The following is a 21,571-nucleotide window of genomic DNA, read 5'->3' on the forward strand; positions in this document are numbered from 1 at the left end:
TACAATTATTATTTTGAAATAACGTAAACACAAGCATAGAAGCTTGGAGTTAAGTTCTTATGCTTAAGTTTATTTTCATGTGTATGTAATTCATTGTAAATGCTAACATTAAATAACATAAGCACAAGGTTTTATGTTTGTATTATGTTTAAATTTAATTTTTATTGTGAATGAAACATAAACATAATTCAATTATGTGAACAGAATTAAATACGTATCAATTTAATGTATATTTAATTATTATTCATATTAACTGAGTTACTTTTGAAGCAAGTAAAGCGATAGGGTTGGAAGTAAATCCCGAAAAGACTAAGTATATGGTTATGTCTCGTGACCAGAATATTGTACGAAATGGAACTATAAAAATTGAAGATTTATCTTTCGAAGAGGTGGAAAAATTCAAATATCTTGGAACAACAGTAACAAATATAAATGACACTCGGGAGGAAATTAAACTCAGAATAAATATGGGAAATGCATGTTATTATTCGGTTGAGAAGCTTTTGTCATCCAGTCTGCTGTCAAAAAATCTGAAAATTAGAATTTATAAAACAGTTATATTACCGGTTGTTCTGTATGGCTGTGAAACTTGGACTCTCACTCTGAGAGAGGAACAGAGATTAAGGGTGTTTGAGAATAAGGCTCTTAGGAAAATATTTGGGGCTAAGAGGGATGAAGTACAGGAGAATGGAGAAAGTTACACAACACAGAACTGCACGCATTGTATTCTTCACCTGACATAATTAGGAACATTAAATCCAGACGTTTGAGATGGGCAGGACATGTAGCATGTATGGGCGAATCCAGAAATGCATATACAGTGTTAGTTGGGAGGCCGGAGGGAAAAAGACCTTTGGGGAGGCCGAGACGTAGATGGGAGGATAATATTAAAATGGATTTGAGGGAGGTGGGATATGATGATAGAGAATGGCTTAATCTTGCTCAGGATAGGGACCGATGGCGGGCTTATGTGAGGGCGGCAATGAACCTCCGGGTTCCTTAAAAGCCAGTAAGTAAGTAAGTACTAAGTTATTTACACATTAACTTAATTACGTACCAATTTAATTAATGTAGGTCTTCTAACAGAAAGTCGTTCACGTGGTTTGTCTTGTAAAATCTATTTTGTCATTATGCATGGATCCGTTCGTTCAATATATTCAAATCACTGTTACTCCATTTCGTCAATTTTTCCCCCAAGTTAAAGGTGGTCACATGAGCTCTGGTGTTTGCATTGTGGAAGCTAGGAGACGTGCAATGTCTTGGTCGGATTTGAAAGAAGAAAGGAGTTTATCTAAAATTTTTTGGGAAAAGATAACGTCCCACTGCTTTTGAAATTCAGGATGGGCAGGAGGATGAGTGGTTTGTGAGGAAGTACACCAACCAGTCAGAGCATTACGCACATGACAGATTTCAGTTGCATCACAGACAGCTTAGTTCAAAAAGGAGAGATTAGCCTTTTGATGTCTGGTTGATTTTCACATAAAGAACTATAATAAAAATGAGCTCTAAAAAGAATAATCCAAGGTTACATTTGGCACATACATTTATCATATAAAATTTACTTTGAGCAATGTAATACAAGCAATAGAAAGAGCAAAACAATGTATATAAAAAAGTAGCGAAGTCATCTTTGTAAATGATGTAGTTAACAGTTCTTACTCAATTTTAGTCACGTGAGTACTTCACACTATCATTCGACATTCATATAAAAACTGACTGTCTTTGAGCAATTACATAATATACTACCATTTCTTTTGGGTCTGAAAACTGGTAAGTGACTTCCTCAGCACTACTCGTTGTATTACATGAAGTTATTTGTAGTAGATATGAAAGGAGCCATTCAAATGGGACACATGTATTTCCTAAGATGGATAATTATTTCTGTCAATTGTAATTTAGTTAATTTAACTTACACAATACTTGATAAGCGATATTGAAATTATAATGGAAACAAAAAGAACAGTATACAAAAACTACTAAATACATTTATTTATTTATTTTATTGCTAGTAAATTTCAAATGAATACAAGTTAATATAATAAAATATAAACTAGCCCACTCCTAAATGAGTAAGACTCGTGCTCAGATGAGATTCCCATACAGATAGAAATAAAATTGAGAGTGAATAAATAACAGATTAAAAAGTGTTTAATATCGTTAAACCAAAACTATAAATACAATACATTTTTTAAATTTTTTTATTAATCTGGAAATAATTAATGGTTAAAATAATATTACAATAAAATTTGTTTAATAATCTAAGAACATGACTCATGCTATGATAAAAAGCTGCATTGGTTTTACATTTAGATTCAGATAAACGCAGAGAATTCATATTTTTAGTTCTATATTTATGTATATACCTTACTTACTTACTTACAAATGGCTTTTAAGCAACCCGAAGGTTCATTGCCGCCCTCACATAAGCCCGCCAGCGGTCCCTATCCTGTGCAAGATTAATCCAGTCTCTATCATCATACCCCACCTCCCTCAAATCCATTTTAATATTATCCTCCCATCTACGTCTCGGCCTCCCTAAAGGTCTTTTTTCCTCCGGTCTCCCAACTAACACTCTATATGCATTTCTGGATTCGCCCATACGTGCTACATGCCCTGCCCATCTCAAACGTCTCGATTTTATGTTCCTAATTATGTCAGGTGAAGAATACAATGCGTGCAGTTCTGTGTTGTGTAACTTTCTCCATTCTCCTGTAACTTCATCCCGCTTAGCCCCAAATATTTTCCTTAGCACCTTATTCTCAAACACCCTGAACATATGTTCCTCTCTCAGAGTGAGAGTCCAAGTTTCACAACCATACAGAAGAACCGGTAATATAACTGTTTTATAAATTCTAACTTTCAGATTTTTGGACAGCAGACTGGATGATAAGAGCTTCTCAACCGAATAATAACACGCATTTCCCATATTTATTCTGCGTTTAATTTCCTCCCGAGTGTCATTTATATTTGTTACTGTTGCTCCAAGATATTTGAATTTTTCCACCTCTTCGAAAGATAAATCTCCAATTTTTATATTTCCATTTCGTGCAATATTCTGGTCACGAGACATAATCATATACTTTGTCTTTTCGGGATTTACTTCCAAACCGATCGCTCTACTTGCTTCAAGTAAAATTTCCGTGTTTTCCCTAATCGTTTGTGTATTTTCTCCTAACATATTCACGTCATCCGCATAGACAAGAAGCTGATGTAACCCGTTCAATTCCAAACCCTGCCTGTTATCCTGAACTTTCCTAATGGCATATTCTAGAGCGAAGTTAAAAAGTAAAGGTGATACTGCATCTCCCTGCTTTAGCCCGCAGTGAATTGGAAAAGCATCAGATAGAAACTGACCTATACGGACTCTGCTGCATGTTTCACTGAGACACATTTTAATTAATCGAACTAGTTTCTTGGGAATACCAAATTCAATAAGAATATCATATAATACTTCCCTCTTAACCAAGTCATAAGCCTTTTTGAAATCTATGAATAACTGATGTACTGTACCCTTATACTCCCATTTTTTCTCCATTATCTGTCGAATACAAAAAATCTGATCAATAGTCGATCTATTACGCCGAAAACAGCACTGATGTTCCCCAATAATTTCATCTACGTACGGAGTTAATCTTCTCAAAAGAATATTGGACAAAATTTTGTACGACGTCAACAAAAGTGATATTCCTCGAAAGTTACCACAGTTGGTTTTGTCCCCCTTTTTAAAAATAGGTACAATTATGGACTCCTTCCATTGTTCTGGTACAATTTCCTTTTCCCAAATAGCAAGTACAAGTTTATAAATTTCGCTATATAATGCACTCCCACCCTCTTGTATTAATTCTGCTGGAATTTGATCGATACCTGGAGACTTGTACTTTTTCAGATTTTCTATCGCAATTTCGACTTCTGAAAGCGTGGGTTCGGGTATATGTATATACCTGTGAAAGTTATTAAGATTTCTGTGAAAATATTTTAATTAGATAAAATGAGGAGCAACTAATCAAAACATATATATGTTAGTGAACTATATACGTTTCGATCCAATCACCTTCATGGACAATATACAATTTGTTTCAACCACTGGTTTTCAAAGCACTTTTTCACTGTAAAATTATACGATTTGATGTAATCTGAATATGGGAACTTTTAGAGCGTATGAAAAAGTACACGTTAACATATCAGACTCAATTTTGTCCACTGGAAGACAATATAATAAGTAGTGCGATATTGTTTTATTGCTTAGTATGTTCTCTTGTGTTAAGCTAGTCTCTATTGATGTAGGCCTATAATAGCCTATGTTTATAAAGAATTTCTTACATTTTTAAACTTGTTTGAATTTAAGTCGTTCTACAGATTAATTACAAAATGGCGACTCAAGAATTTCGATTTGAGGAGCTTCGAGGCCCACTCGTAGACAAGTTTGTGAAGAGTAATGACAACATCTACAAGTACGGCCTTATTAAGGTCTGGCCATCTGGCTGCACGTTCTACCCCGAGTATCGCAACCACGCTCAAAGGATCCGAGACCTGGAAGTTCGTGCTGACGATGTTTGGATTGTTACATACCCTAAATGTGGTAAGTATTGACCTTTGCGTTCATATCTCATGATTAGAGTAGAGTAACAATGTATATAACGTAATGTACAGTGTGTTTCAGAATTAAACCGAAGAAATTTATCAGGTTATAGAGGGGTTGTAGACAAGCAATTTGATATAGGGAACCCAGGGTCTCTGACAAAAAATATCTGAGTTATCAGTTGCTAAATTTACATAGGTTGGATAAAAAGTAATGGCAACACTGCTGTCACGTGACGATGGTGCATTCGAGAGCTGCCAGCTGTGTGGACATGAACAAGGACTGTTAGATGAGTTAGTGCAGCCAGCGGTGACAGTACTCCATCAATCTACTGCAGTGTGTAGAACGTTCACTTTCATAGGGATAGTGCAAGCGCCCTAAGACCATCCTTACAAAACTAGAGCAACGTTCCTGGATCAAAATTGAAATGGCACGAGGTCGTAGTGCACAAGAATGTTTTCAGGGACTGCGTGAAGCATGTGGCGATGCAGCGTTGCCATATCGCACAGTTGCACGATGGGTTAAAGCGTTCCGGGAAGGCCTTGTTGCACCGGTACCAAAGGGAAGGTTACGACTTTCTTGGACGAATCGTCGCTATGGACGGAACCTGGACTCGCTCGTATGAACCAAACTTGAGACGCCAATCAAATGAATGGAAGCATCCCGGTTCTCCTCGTCCAAAGAAAGTGCGCCCTACACAAAGTGCTGTGAAAGAGATGTTCATTGTGGCGTATGACATTGATGGGGTAATACTGCACCACGCTGTACTTCCAAGGCAGACGGAAAACGCGGACTACTGGAACATCCACCGTACTCACCCGATATGATCCATGCGATTACGATCTTTTCACCAAAGTGAAAGAACCACTGCGAGGGACCCGGTACAATACCAGAGATGAACTTATCCGTGCTTTAGGGCGGTCAATACGGAACATCAACAAAGATGGACGCGCTGACGGTGTACGACGCCTTCCAAACATTTGGTAAAATGTAATAAATAAGGGAGGCGACTATATAGAAGGTACGTAAATGTGAATAAAGCCATGTCAGAAATATCGAACTGTTGCCATTACTCTTTATCCAACCCAAGTATTTACATTTGGCACTCATAATCCAATACTAAAATAAAATACAGAGATGGAATTATATGGATTGATTTCGAACCTTATTTGAGATTGAATGAAGCCCAGTTGTTAAGAACTATTCAATCTAGTTTTTAAAATTTAGCTTTTACAGAATCTGTAAAATTGGCGTCAAATAATTAGACATCACGCCACGCTCAATACCTTGTATTTTATTGGTGAGATCTCTGAATTCTTTCTTTTCTAAACTACCGAAATACGTATTGTAGTACTATGCTTTTGGCAAGAGTATACTGTACAGACTAGCCTTTTGTTCAATACTGTTCACTTGAGATTATCAGTTGTATTGGACACCTATAGAGCTAGGGTATTTGCTAGACATGCGCTGACCTTTGGTTGCAAAAGTCACTAGTTCATGACTTTTTTGTGTTCTGTGTTATTTTCTGTATGACATTCGTAAGTTGTCCAGAGTAATGGATATGCATTTTCCAAACTACATTCTTTCTTCACCCTTTTAAACAATTATTGTCATTGTTACCTACATTACAGAATAACTAGAGCTGAATTTTTAATGTTACAACATACGTTTAAAGTTACATAAGTTAAAAAATACCTGCTAAAATTAACGTTCGACCTCATTGTCTGTAAGGAATTTATGTTTACTGATTGTGCCAGAGATACATTGCAATATTGCATCCGATGCGTTTCCAATGTACTGCTACACCACGTGCAGCTACAATCAGTGGCATACTGGTCCAAAAAAAATATTTGACGCCATTACGTTCAAGTTTGAACCAGCAGACTCCTAGTTTCCTATCCCGAAATAGTTACCTAGCGCTCCTCCACAACCCTCTTAAAATTTCTTCGGTTAAATTCTGAACCATTCGATGTAAAATAGCCTACATTCATGTCATGCTCTATCAAACTTAAACAGAGATTGTTAAGATCTATTGAAAATATGACACGATGATAAAATCATTGTGGTAGGTACAACAACGGCAGAAGAAATGGAATTATTCTTTAAAAAAAAGGACACCATGATGTCTTTGTTCAACGGAGTTTTGGAAGACATTCTGGTAATCAATCTCAATTTTTTTGTTCAGGAATGATTACGATAGAAAATAAAAAAAAAACGGGACACTTCTTATAGTTGACATGAATCAATATTTTATCTAAACATTCATTATTATTTGTGTTTATAGTGTATAATGTCAGTGAGCAATAAGGTTCAGTTTTATTTATTTTAAATATAAAATTATAGTGCTAACATTATCTTTAGCATTACCACTTTGAGTTAGTTTTATATTATTTGGTTGAATTAATAATACTCAACACATATTTGCACACCTTGTACCACAAGGCACTCCCCCAATTCTGATACCATAAAAAAACTATTCTAAAAAATAATTCATAATTAAAACCGTTCAAATAAATATATAATATTAAAAACAAAATTAAGATAATAAATTCTAAACTTAACGTAACAAGTAAATGTTTAGTGAATACTACACTGTTTACAATAACTAGGTTATAATAATAAAATTATGCAAATACATAATAGGGTAGCATGGATAAGGTCATTGTTAACAGTTGTTTATATTGTAACTAGTCCAGATTAATTAGGTTAACTTATCTGCTTAAAAATACTTCAGGTTAATTTGGACCTTACGTTATATTCATGCCACTGTATTCTTATCTTGTTTCATAACAAAATTGTTTGCGTCATATTAACTTCCAACTATTTTAACATTCTCCATGAAGATCAACTGTACAATCAGCATCATATTTCTTTGATGAGTACCTTTGTTCTAGAAGTGTAGGCCATTCTTTCAGGAAACTATAAAAATCCATGCAAGACACATTATTGAAGTTACATTTTGTGATTAACATGGCCTTTAATTAATTCATTACTGTGACATCTGATGAAAACAGTACACATTTAATCAATGTTTTACGTGATTATTAAATAAAATAAAAGAAAAAGAAATATTTTAACAATAATTTAGGGAAAAGGGACGAAATTTAAGAAGCGGGACATTTGGCGTCCCGAGTATACTTTTCTCGGGAAATTTTCTTAAGAATGTGTCGTAAAAACACCACAGAAAAGTACGGTTTTAGAAGCAACTTAAAACAAATGCTCTAACAAATTTACGCCAGAAAAAATATGTTTTTCCTCTTTCTCGGTATTCTAGCCCAAGCCTTTCGAAGCACCATTACAGAGTATATTCCTTTTAAATGTATATCCATGGATAAATATATAATACGATGCGAAACTTAAAGAGTTTCCCGTAACACATACTAGAGGCGCTGTTATAGAAATTGATCTTGCTGCCATCTATTTTTGGGAGATGCGTTATTACAAATAGCAGCGCACCAAGTAGCGAAAAGAGTAATTACTCCATGCATTTAGCAGCGCACCTGGTGACGAAAATGTTAAACTGTCTAGAAAGTATTCCCTCCCACCCTCATAGATATTCAAAACTAACCTAATTTAAAATAAAACATTTACAGTTTTACTCCTCACAGCATATTCTACTGAAAATTCTTACCGGAGCCAACAGGAAGATAAAAGAGACGATGTGTTTTACATTACCCGATTAAAATATAACCAGACAGAAACAAAAAATAAAGCAAAAGGTAGATAATTGGGATTGTATTCTTTGGGTATTTATTGTACAGCACAATGGAAAGTCTGCAAGAACTACGTAGATAGTTCAATTCATTATATTACTATTACTTTACAATACATTCAACACTATTTTTACAACGTCCATAAACTTCACTGTTTAACATGCACTGCTTATACACACACGTATCACTTTATGTTCACTTATTAGTAAGTTTCAGTCCGCCATCTTCTCTCCTCGACTCTCCCATACAATATCTCTAACGGATAAATAGAGAACTCTCAGTAATGTACCCAACACGTAGTTCTAATGTTCACCACCTACGACGCCGGGCGCTGATCACCTTATTTCAGAGCACCAAATCCAGATGGTGCTGACAGCAGTTTCGCATCCTATTATATATTTATCCATGGTATATCACTGTTGATAATTTTTTTACGAAATCCTTGATGTAGGTTTTTTTACAAGTGTGGTAGGCTTTAATAAATTTAATGCTCTACTATCATACGTATGAAGGAAGTCATGATTCTTAATATTAAAATTAAATGTATGATATTTAACAATTATTTCTATCACTTATGCTAGCTAAAATTAATTAGAAGTAAACTAATGTAGTCAGAAAATGGTTGATTATGATGCAAATGTTAAACGTGTAATTGTGTTTTTCGAGTAGGAACAGATCTTAATGTATTTGCGAAACCATACCAATAAATAAAGTGTAGAAAATCTAAGAATAAGAAAAATTCAGTTTGATATACGTAATTCATACACTATATTTTATACAGAAATTACATTATTTGTTATCTTAATTGTTATCCATTCTTTTAAATTACACAAAACGCTTTCCAGTTTTGTGGCACTAACAAACAACTTTCAGATATTCAAAGTTGATAAACGATGCATGGCCTACTCTAACAATGACTGTCTTAAAAACGTACGATTAATTATTATTTAATACAGTCATTGATCTTGCATCGTTGTTAACTCTTTAGAAAGATGAAAATTGTTTACTCCTAACATTAATAGCAGCTATTTTTAACAGGCTTCCCCATAATAATCCATTTTAACACAATCATATACTATTAAAAGTCTTGCTTTTAGAAATGACTTTCTGAAAACGTTATTACTAAAAATCTAACTTTTTTTTTGCAGGAACTACTTGGACGCAAGAGATGGTGTGGCTATTAATGAACAATTTGGATTATGAGAAGGCTGGGAAAATTTTGCTGACAGAGAGATCGCCGTTTATAGAGTGTGTAATCATCCATTTTGTCTAAGAGAATTCCTATAATTTTTTAAAATAAAATTTCACTAGAATTTCATGAAACTACAGTATATTACAGTATATGGCAAACTCGGCTAATTTCGTGATATTTTCATTTAAATTTATTACGAAAACATATCAGCGACAAACTAGTATAGTTATAGCTCAAGATGAATAATCATCTTTCCTTTTACACTTCGAATATGTTTTTTTCTTTCCTCTGCAAGTGCCTATAATACAGGAAACAGTCTAAGTGCAGAAAGCTTCCTCTGACACGAGAGTTCATCATTTCAGCCACGTATGAATGTTGTACAGGGTTAGTTAAAAGTCCCACACCACCTAAATAACTTTTGAAGCATACGGTTCAGTGACATGAAACTTGGTATGTAGGGATAACCATAGGGTAAACTAGGATCTGTTGGACAGTCGGGCATGTTGGACACTATGTACTTTAACGTGTTACCTCGCCACTTGTGGGCACCACATTCTGCTAGAAGTCAATGAAGGTAGTAGCCACGAGTGGGGCTACTTTCGTCATTGACTTCTAGCAGAATGTGGTGCCCACAAGTGGCGAGGTAACACGTTAAAGTACAGAGTGTCCAACATGCCCGAATGTCCAACAGACCCTAGTTTACCCTATGCTAAGAACTCAATAATGGTATTACCGAGTTTTTTCTGCTTCCGGTTTAACCGGAAGTAACTCCAACTCTCTTATTTTAAATGGAACACCCAATATATATTTTTATTTTTGAATAAAGCTCATTAAGAGCTTTTCAAAACTTACCCACACATGATACTTCTGTACAAATTCAGTGTTGCTAAGTCAAGAAAACAGAAAAGAGTATCGAATATTAAACTAATAAACGCACCACCTAAATAACTTTTGAAGCATACGGTTCAGTGATATGAAACTTGGTATGTGAGGATAACCATATGCTAAGAACTTAATAATGGTATTACTGAGTTTTTTCTACTTCCGGTTTAACCGGAAGTAACTGCAACTCTCTTATTTTAAATGGAACATCCAATATATTTTTTTATTTTTGAATAAAGCTCATTAAGAGCTTTTCAAAAAGTACCCACACTTGATACTTCTGTACAAATTCAGTGTTGCTAAATAAAAATGGAAGTGGTGCAAGATATTCCTAACGCCTGGTTAAATCATTCCTTAAATAGTTTCTATGATCGAGTGACACATTGTAAAGCAGCTGAGGGCTACCAATTTGAACACATAATTTAGAAGGTGAGCTAGCTTTGTTTTGTTTTTGTTAAGGAAGGAGTATTTTATTATTTTAATATTCGATACACTTTTCTGTTTTCTTGACTTAGCAACACTGAATTTGTACAGAAGTATCAAGTGTGGGTACTTTTTGAAAAGCTCTTAATGAGCTTTATTCAAAAATAAAATATATATATATATATATATATATATATATATTTGGTGTTCCATTTAAAATAAGAGAGTTGGAGTTACTTCCGTTTAAACTGGAAGCAGAAAAAACTCGGTAACACCATTATTGAGTTCTTAGTATATGGTTATCGTCACATACCAAGTTTCATGTCACTGAACCGTATGCTTCAAAAGTTATTTAGGTGGTGCGGGACTTTCAAATAACCTGTATAGTCACACATACTGGGAACAATAGTAATTAAAATGCAAGAAATGTAGGTTTGAGATAAAAGGTTGGAAGAAAGTATGATTTGGAAGTAGAGATGTTGAAGTGTTGTTGATTGGAACTATATGTGTGAGAAAGAAAGATTTGGAACTAGAGATGCAGTGGGACTAATGTGGATTGGTCTAGACGTTTGGAATAGTGTCCCCCAACGCTTACTGTATTCACTCATAGTACCACATATTTCCTAACACTCAACAATATTCCAGTCTACTCAACCATGCGTCCCTAACCACTCACTCGCTTATTCATCCCCCCTATTCATCCAATCATTCACTTCGTACTCCTCCAATAGTCACTTATCTATCCACTCTCACATTAGTAACATCATCATAGAAATGTGCATGCATAATTTCGTTCCCAATAGGTACGGCTGCATGTCCGGAAGTGATGACTTGTTTCAAGTAGGAGACACAGTGGCTCAAGTGGAGGAGCTGGAGTCTCCGCGTGTTGTCAAGACTCACTTACCCCTTGAGTTGCTACCAAAACAGCTGTGGACCGTCAAACCCAAAGTACGTACTACTTCATATTCTAAGTCCCTCTTAGTCTCACAATTTAATCATATCCAATTGTTGTTACCAGCTTTGAGGAAGAAAAGTCAATGCACTGGTCCTTACGGATCTCCCATGACCCGAAGTTTGAGCCACGATAAATACTTCAACAGTTTATGAAGTAACTTTTCCTACAGCCATTCCTCTCTTCTATTCTCTTCTGCTGGTTCGTTTCTGTACTATTCCACCGTTTCTAAGCCATCTTCACAGCCAGTTTCTATTAGATTTGTATTATTAGTAAATAAATTATTTAGAATTTTATTCTTCTGAGCTATCACCGTTTCGGTTAAAAATTTTCTGAATTGAGGTATTCATTTATATTAACAATACCATCTTCAGAAAAAAAAAAACTTTGAGCCAATTCAATTTCTGCCCTATGATATAAAGGTAACGTAATTAGCTAATACGCTGCAGACACGTTCTCAGTGCTAATTCTACTTGTGTACAAATCTTAGAGGTGCTATTCATAGACGTTTCGCTAGCCCGCGCTATGAGCAAGCTAAACTAGCCCCGGCTATCCACTGGTTACTTGTACAGGATTAATATCATATCATATCGCTGACACTAGTATATGAATAGGAAAAACGTTAGTTCGCTGATTATCGACCGGAAGCGCACTAAGAATGTCTATGAATAAGTTACGGCCCTAGAGGACTTATTTCATCCCCATGAGACCCCAAAATCTGACGAAACTTACGGCGTTAAATCTTCCAATTAGTGCAAAACATATTCTTTAAAATCAATTACCCACTCTAAATAAATGAATGAATGACAAAATGAATGAATGAATGAATGAATAAATAAATAAATAAATAAATAAATAAATAAATAAATAAATAAATAAATAAATAAATAAATAAATAAATAAATAAACTTACTTACTTACTGGCTTTTAAGGAACCCGGAGGTTCATTGCCGCCCTCACAGAAGCCAGCCATTGGTGCCTATCCTGAGCAAGATTAATCCAGTCTCTATCATCATAACCCACCTCCCTCAAATCCATTTTAATATTATCTTCCCATCTACGTCTCGGCATCACCAAAGGTCTTTTTCCCTCCGGCCTCCCAACTAACACTCTATATCCATTTCTGGATTCGCCTATACGTACTACATGCCCTGCCAATCTCAAACGTCTGGATTTAATGTTCCTAATTATGTCAGGTGAAGAATACAATGCGTAATAAATAAACAAACAAACAAACAAACAAATAAATAAATAAATAAATAAATAAATAAATAAATAAATAAATAAATAAATAAATAAATAAATAAATAAATAAATAAATAAATAAATAAATAAATAAATAAATAAATAAATAAATAAATAAATAAATAAATAAATAAATAAATAAATAAGTAAATAAGTAAGTAAGTAAGTAAATAAATAAATAAATAAATAAATAATAAGTAAATAAGTAAGTAAGTAAATAAATAAATAAATAAATAAATAAATAAATAAATAAATAAATAAATAAATAAGTAAATAAGTAAATAAGTAAGTAAGTAAGTAAATAAATAAATAAATAAGTAAATAAGTAAATAAGTAAGTAAGTAAGTAAATAAATAAATAAGTAAATAAGTAAATAAGTAAGTAAGTAATTAAGTAAGTAAATAAATAAATAAATAAATAAATAAATAAATAAATAAGTAAATAAGTAAGTAAGTAAATAAATAAATAAATAAATAAATAAATAAATAAATAAGTAAGTAAGTAAATAAATAAATAAAGTAAGTAAATACATAAATAAATAAATAAATAAATAAGTAAATAAATAAATAATAAATAAATAAGTGAATAAATAAATAAATAAATAAATAAATAAATGAATGAATAAATAAATAAATAAATAAATGAATAAATAAATAAATAAAGAAATGAATAAATGAATAAATAAATAAATAAATAAACAAACAAAGAAACACACAAACAAATAAATAAATACATAAATAAATAGATAGATAAATACATAAATACATAAATAAATAGATAGATAAATAAATAAATAAATAAATAGGTAGATAAATAAATAAATAAATAGACAAATAAATAAATAATAAATAAATAAATAAATAAATAATCTTCGTGATAAGTTCATACACTGTAGGCATATATTCTTGCACTTCAAATTCTATTTAAAGGAGAGATAACACTCAAGTTAGAGAAACGTTTGTCATTAACATCTTGACATTTTGTAGGAGTAAATTATGACTACGGCATACAAATGCTTCTAGTAGTATATTTACTAGCATAGAATTAATTTTTATTTACATACCACCTACATAATTTCATAACTCCAATCATAATAACATGTAAGGCCACTTTTCTTCTGAAGATTTGAGCTTTTAATGGATCTGATTTTTCTAGAGCCTCTTACTTCAGAAGAATATTTCCATAGAAATTAGCAAGATGAAATAAATTACGATTTTAACAGAACTAAATAGTGGTATGAATTTTGTCCACTAGAAAGTAATAGACCTAAGTGGGGGCCGTATCTTTCGGTAATATAATGATACGAACGAAATTTTCCAAATTACGTTCATTGTTACATACACCCTTCTAGAATGCATAAAATACCATAATTTAAGTACAACAAACAAATTTTGATCGATGTGCATAATATGTTAACAGCCACCAAATATACCACATCCATTGCAAAAACTACGAAATTTGAACCAAAATTATATTCAATATTGTTAAAGAAACAAGTTTGTGACTTTAGTTTCAGTAAATTTGTCAATCACTTGGTAACGCCAATATTTCTCTATGGATATTTTGTTCACTCACTTTTACTGTCTGTCACTATCGGAAAGAGATAGATTTCTTATAGTAACATGCAACCTCCTTCAGTCTTTGCTGCAGTAGGTTATGCACTGTAGCCTATGTTGCAAAGATGCTGGGGAGGACTAGTAGGGGACCACAGCGAATTTAGTGTGAATAGTTTGTAGGGAGAGTTTTCCCCTACATAATTATAAAGTGGACAGTGAGTAAGAAATGTTATTGAATAAATTTTAGTTGGATTTTCAATATTTCGAGAAGTGAAATGGTCGAGGGTTGATTTTGCGCCGGCACTATTCCACAGAATTTTCCCAAACTGACGTCTCCCTACTTCATACCATTTTTAATCTTTCTTAAAAGTTCATGTACTCAAAATAAATTATTTTAAAACTGTTTATATTTCATGAGGATCATACTGACACAGCGGGAAAGGCATGGAGGGCGTTACACTTTGTGATGAGGGTACTAAGGAAAGGCTCTGATAAATCCAAAGAGATTGCATATAAATCACTAGTACGTCCAGTAATGGAATATGGTGCTGCATGTTGGGATCCTTACAGATTAGAATATATTAAGACACTCAAAAGATTCAAAAAACGGGCTCTCAAGTGTTGTCGTAATAATTCACCATTAAAATGGGACACACGGACCGGAGAACGCGAATTCGATTATGCGAAATGTTCAAAACATACAGAGGTGAGCCTGCCTGGAGAGAAATAAAAAATAGGTTGCAGCCGCCAAATTACTTTTCAAGGAACGACCACTCATATAAATTGAGGGAAAGAAGGCAGAGGACGGACACTGGAAAGTTTTCTTTTCTCAATCATACTATCAGGGACTGCAGACTTACTAAAGGCTTTACCAATAACCAAAAATGTATTTAAAAATAGGCTTAAGGACTTTACTAATAGACAGTAGTATATTATACACACTACTTAAAGGGTGTAATTGATATCTTGTTATTTTAAGTGTTCTATCAGTGAAGAAGTGTGTTGTGTCAGTGAAGTGTGTAATGTCAGTGAAGTCTATTGTGTAAGTGAAGTGTGTTGGTGTCAGTGAAGTGGCTGTGCAAAGTATGTGAACAGTGAAATGGTTAGAAGTGTTAGTGAAATCAGGTAGAATCAGTGCAGTGAGTGAGTTGACAGCGAAATAAGTGTAGTGCCGAAAGGTACTTGTGCAGGTATGAACCTGTCGCACTCGTGGGTCTTAGTTCGAACTTAGGGTTAAGATACAAATTAGATTTACTTTAAATGTTATTTTAAGTGACCATGTTTCATTTAATTTTGGATGCTTATTATTATTATTATTATTATTATTATTATTATTATTATTATTAATTATTGTTTTTTATTATTTGTGTTTATTATTAATTGTCATTATTGAGTGTAATTAGTTACCACTGCCACCGGGTATATACCCATTTGCAGTGTGAATAAATACATACATACACATACACATACATATTCAAATTCATTTCATTTAGTTTCATTTAGTCTTCTGCCCAATGGCAGGTCATTCACTACAAACCCAGCTTTCTCCAATCTTTCCTATTTTCTGCCTTCCTCTTCGTTTCCTCATAATATGATTCATATATTTTAATATCGTCTATGATGTGAAATTTTCTTCTACCCCGAACTCTTTTCCCGTTCACCATTCCTCCCAGTGCATCTTTCAGTAGGTAGTTTCTTCTCAGCCAGTGACCCAACCAATTCCTTTTCCTCTTCCTGATCAGTTTCAGCATCATTCTTCCACTCTTTCCAAAGCAGCTTCATTTCTTATTCTGTTTATTTAGACTGTTATTCAGTTTTCTGTGTCTTGTTGCCCAGCAGATAATATACGTGGCCCGCGGAGCGAAGGACGTGGCGGTGTCCTACTTCCACCACCATCGCTTGTGGAACTGCTACGTGGGAACCAGCGAAGACTTCGTCGACGCTTTCATAGAAGGATATCGTGAGTAAAGATCTATTCCCCCAAATTTATTTTCTGAAAAAATGAATGTAACTGTTTTAGTCCAACGAAATAAGTTAACAAATATCGCTTCAAATTTACTTTGTCGTCGTCTTCCTAACAAGTATTAGGCCGAGTGACCTGTTACGATCTCAAACTAGAATTTTCAGTCCATCTCTTCTTCGGACGACCTAGAGATCTTTTGCCATGCGGATGGTAATGAAACAGTGCTTTTGGAATTCTGCATCGATTCATTCGTTCGAGATGACCCTTCCACTGAAGTTGATATTTGCTGATGAACTGCATAATGGGTTCTATTTGAAGTTCTTGCATTATGTCCTCATTTTTTTATGATCCCAGCGAGTATATCCACCTGTTGCTCTCATCTCACTTGCTGTTATTCTACTGACATCTTTATTCTTCACAGTCCACGCTTTGCTACCATAGCTTAATACTGGCTGTGCTAAGGTTTTATACAAGCCTATTCTTGTGTGTCTTTGTACTAGTGAAGGTTTCATGATTTTATTAATGATCCCCATTGTTTTATTATATTTACATATTTTTTTCAGCAATATCTACTTCATCATAAGGTGATAGTGTATTTTGTGAAAAATGAATATAGCTGTTTTAATGCAACAAAATAAGTTAACAAATATATAATTATGATAATACATGTGCCAGGTAGCCTCAAAGTCTGCATGCAACAGGTAGGACGAGATATCTTCGCTGTTATTCCAAAACCTCGTAAATCCAATTACCGCTGAAATCAAGGTTTCTAGCTTAACGGCTGCAAAATATCAATCCTGAATGGTTTATGAACGCTTATAGAAGAATGAACAATACATTTTCCGCAGATGACGAAATACAAACCTACATACGGTACATCGGAATGACAACAGAATAAAGCAGCAAAAGTCTGTATATTCACACATTAACTGTAAGAGATTATGTATTAGCAGGTATGCTAGCAAAATCTGGTAATTGATCAATGCGAGATTTTGGTAGCTGTAAAAGCACCTACTTCATTCGTTCATTCATTCCTTTGTTCGTCCGTCCGTCCGTCCATCCATCCATCCATCCATCCATCCATCCATTCCATTTGTTCGTTCATTCATTCCTTTGTCCGTCCATCCATCCATCCATCCATCCATCCATCCATCCATCCATCCATCCATCCATCCATTCCATTTGTTCGTTCATTCATTCCTTTGTCCGTCCATCCATCCATCCATCCATCCATCCATACATTCCATTTGTTCGTTCATTCATTCGTTAATTAGTTCATGTATTCATTCAACTCATATCTCCAAAGTTGGAACATAGGTATCTCGTAGCAGGTTTCAATAAAAAAAAAATAAAAAAAAAAATAAATAATAATAATAATAATAATAATAATAATAATAATAATCCGTGGGGCTACAGTCCACGAAGGGCCAAGACCGACCAGCCGGCTGCTGGTCTCACGGCCACATGACGAAGCAGAGGTAAACGATCATCCAATCAGAATAAGGTATCGTATGGTTAGCACGATGAGCCCCCCAGCCGTTATAGCTGGTTTGCGTAACCGGATTTCGCTACCTATCGGAGTGCATCACGATGCTGAGTGGGCACCGGTCCCATACACTGGCTGGAACTTCATGAGAAAATTTCTTCTCCATGAGAACTCGAACCAGCGCGCATTCCGTAATACGAGTCCCAGGCAGGATGCCTTAGACTATGACGCCACGGCGCGGTACAGAGGTTACAGTACCTACAAGAAATTTAGTTACACTTATTTTCCGGCAGGAAGCAGAGGGACACGTGGTAAGCTTATCGCCTCAAACGCCATCTAGTATATAACTGAGGTATCACAAGGACGCGAGAGAGGAGAAATTCTGTCCAGAGGCTCTATTTTAGGCTTTGAGGTCTTTAACGTGCCGAAAGAATCCGACACGGGACATACGGCTTGAAGTCCCCCTTGGAGGATTGCGCGCCCCATTTTTGAGTCCTGAAAAAATTAATCGAGCATAACTACGTTCGAACCATTAAATCTTATGTCTAAAATAGAGCGGTTTACCCCTGGACCACTTACGCTTCATTAATATTTTTGTTCTTACTGAGAAATATTGTTTTTTGGGGTTACGAGATGTTGGAATAACAGCGACGATACTACTGATGTGACACGTAACAAGGTTAAAGAGGATTTGACGAGAAGCTAGTTAAGTGAGAGGGATTTGCATTCATGTCAGTGTTTACCCCCAAAGCCCTCTGAAACTGTATGTGTGATCATTTCTCTCAGCTTCCTAAACATTATCAGTAAACTATTTTCAATTATGTGTGTGCTATCTCGATAAAATTGATTTTGAATTGCATTCTTTTCAAGCTGGCTACGGTTCACTATGGGATCACATTTTGGAGTTTTGGAAGATTCGTAACGAACCTTACGTGCTTTTTAACACTTTCGAAGAAATGAAGAAGGTAAGTAGCAACTATTTTTTCAGAGGGATATGTTCTGAAAACAGTGAATTACAATCACATTTGGTAGAGAATATCAGAGTAGAAAATTGCTTCATTTTCTTTTAGAATCTAACACACCCACACGCTAATATAATCAATTTCAGGGGGTTATTCTTTGAGATATTTCAAACAAAAAATGTTTAATACAATTTTGCTCGTTTTTTCTTCCTGTTCAAGATAAAAATTCTTTTATTTGAAACCATTAATAGCATGTTTTGCAAAAGCCATTGATTTAATTCTTAATATGCTCAATCAATTTAAGAAAGCTCCTGCCCACTTCTGTGTTGACATTCGTCAGCATCTAAACATTTTCCCCGTCAGTTGGTTCGGACGAGGTCATGTTGCATGGCCCTCCCTATCACCGGACTTCAATTCATGTAAGTTTTGCCTGTGGGGGCACCTGAAAAGTGTCGTGTATACTGAGCCAATTCTTGATGTGCAGACACTGCAACAACGTGTCGCTATTCGGATACAGACCGGAACATTCGACTGGGTACATCAGTCCATGATGTAATGCGTGGGCACTTGCATTGGGGTTCACGGGAAACACTTCAAATACTATTAAAGTTGTCAGAAATTAAATGGCTTATATCTTGCAATGGCATGTAGCACGTATGGGCGATTAGAGTGTTAGTTGGGAGGCCGGAGGGAAAATACCTGTGGGGAGGCAGAGACGTAAATGGGAGGATGATATTAAAATGGATTTGAGGGAGGTGGGATATGATGGTAGGGACTGGATTAATCTTGCTCAGGATAGGGACCGATAGCGAACTTAAGTGAGGGCGGCAATGAACCTCCGGGTTCTCTAAAAGCAGTTAGCAAGTGAGTGAGTGAGCGAGTGAGTGAGTAATATCTTGCAATGAAAGGGAATGTAATTATGCTGTATTCCCGTCTCTCTGTACATTTACGGACATTTGTTCTTAAGAATTTTTTTGTTCCTTTTCCTATAAGAAAACACTTTCTGAAGTTTGCCCTATAGTTCATATTCACCCTGTATATCAGACACATCAAAATCTGTATCATCGTACGTAATTGTGATTTTTTAAAAGATAATAACCAGTGTGTTTGAACACTGTTCGTCACTTGCAACTGTTCATTTCTTAAGTCCATGTTACGACTTGTTCAGGACCTGCCAAATGTGGTGCAGCGTACTGCCAAGTTCCTGAACAAGAGTCTGAATTGTCAACAGCTGCAAAAACTCTGTGAGCATCTCAGCTTCGACTCCATGAAGAATAATACGTCGGTGAACCACGATGATGAATTGGGGAAAATTGCTCGGCCAACAGTAAACGTGGAGGAGCGCTTCATGAGAAAGGGCCAAGTCGGCAACTGGAAAAGTGAATTAACCCCCCAACAGGCCGAGAAGATTGATAAGTGGACAGACGAGAAAATAAAGGGCACAGGTTATGTGCTGCACTGAAGCCAGACACATTATTTAACACTACTTCAGCACCACTGGAGTTGGTTTCAAATCTTGTTGCTAATTGCCAATGTAGGATATTCAAAAGTGAGAATATTTTAAATCTGTGAAACTATTTAAAAATTATGTTCGCAGAGAAATAAAAGCTAATTAATTTTGTGCGAGATAATACGTAAATTCTCGCGTTCTATGTTTCAAATAAGACATATAATAAGAAATATTAACAAATAGTATAATAATAAATAAATGTTGCAGCTATATTTGTTGTATCTTGATAAGGTTGTATTCAGTTTGTGTTTCCAGCACTAAACTAATTTACAAAGCTAGAAAATAATTTTGTTATGTGTTTAGGTACAGTCTGTATAAAATTACTATAATTATTGTACCATGCGTCATTCTGAAATTCAAATCATGGAGTAGATATCACGACTACCTGCATGAGCCGCCAGAGAGCACCGTGGCAGTGAACTGCTTTTGCAGCGAAACTACAAACAACTTGTAACTGCTGCGGCTGGCTCCGTCTGCCTTTCTCTCTTTCAAGGTTTTTTTTAACACTTTGTGAGCACGAGTTGCCCATCCATGTCCATGTTATTTATATATCGAATCTTCGATACCTCGAAGCATTACCAAATTGCCGAAAGCGTTTCGAGATATCGAAGTTCGACGGTATATGAATGTCAAATGAAGTACACCACAGTGCACTGTTAAAAGGTACATATTGTATATTTTATAGAGAACTTCACGTTAAGAAAAAAGCATTGAGCATATTGGGCTATTCCATCAAATGACAGTTGCCATAGAAACGGCTACCTACCACATAGCTTGTACAGTGTATTAGCCAAGGCCCATATGCTTTTTTTCTTAACGTGGAATCCTCTATAGTATTTCACGCAATCGCAGGTATTTCCTTAAATCCTCTACCACTGGTGTTACATTTAATGTGAGCAGTTTCTCCAGAAGATTACGGAAATCCCATCCATTTCAGATGACTAGTTATCCTTCTCGTACGTTAATCGCGCATGCTCATCACATGATTAAGCCATTTTATAGCGAAACAATCCCAGGTTTATCTTCGTGTTATTATTAATTCTCAGGATTTATTAAATGCATAATTTTTATCTGCTGTCAAGGTGTGTTGCGTCTTTATCTTGTTTAT

General features: G+C 34.9%; 1 protein-coding gene across 1 annotated transcript; it reads left to right on the plus strand.

Moving 5' to 3' along the window:
* The first annotated feature begins 1,733 nt into the window (after window positions 1-1,733).
* LOC138697511 (luciferin sulfotransferase-like) lies at window positions 1,734-20,577 on the plus strand. Its single transcript, XM_069822811.1, has 7 exons — window positions 1,734-1,770; window positions 4,346-4,579; window positions 9,441-9,540; window positions 11,593-11,737; window positions 16,379-16,502; window positions 18,862-18,956; window positions 20,122-20,577. The coding sequence occupies exons 2-7, from the start codon at window positions 4,369-4,371 to the stop codon at window positions 20,413-20,415; spliced, it is 969 nt and encodes a 322-aa protein (XP_069678912.1). The 5' UTR covers window positions 1,734-1,770; window positions 4,346-4,368; the 3' UTR covers window positions 20,416-20,577.
* Window positions 20,578-21,571: the final 994 nt, after the last annotated feature.

This window comes from Periplaneta americana, chromosome 4, assembly GCF_040183065.1.
Source record: "Periplaneta americana isolate PAMFEO1 chromosome 4, P.americana_PAMFEO1_priV1, whole genome shotgun sequence".
NCBI classification, from domain to species: Eukaryota; Metazoa; Arthropoda; class Insecta; order Blattodea; family Blattidae; genus Periplaneta; species Periplaneta americana.

Bases quoted from the DNA above. Each gene is read 5' to 3' on its own strand.
- LOC138697511 (XM_069822811.1), top strand. From the start codon at position 4,369: ATGGCGACTCAAGAATTTCGATTTGAGGAGCTTCGAGGCCCACTCGTA. The intron at 9,541-11,592 runs GTGTGTAATCAT...CGTTCCCAATAG, and splicing joins GAGAGATCGCCGTTTATAGA to GTACGGCTGCATGTCCGGAA. The intron at 16,503-18,861 runs GTGAGTAAAGAT...ATTCTTTTCAAG, and splicing joins CGCTTTCATAGAAGGATATC to CTGGCTACGGTTCACTATGG.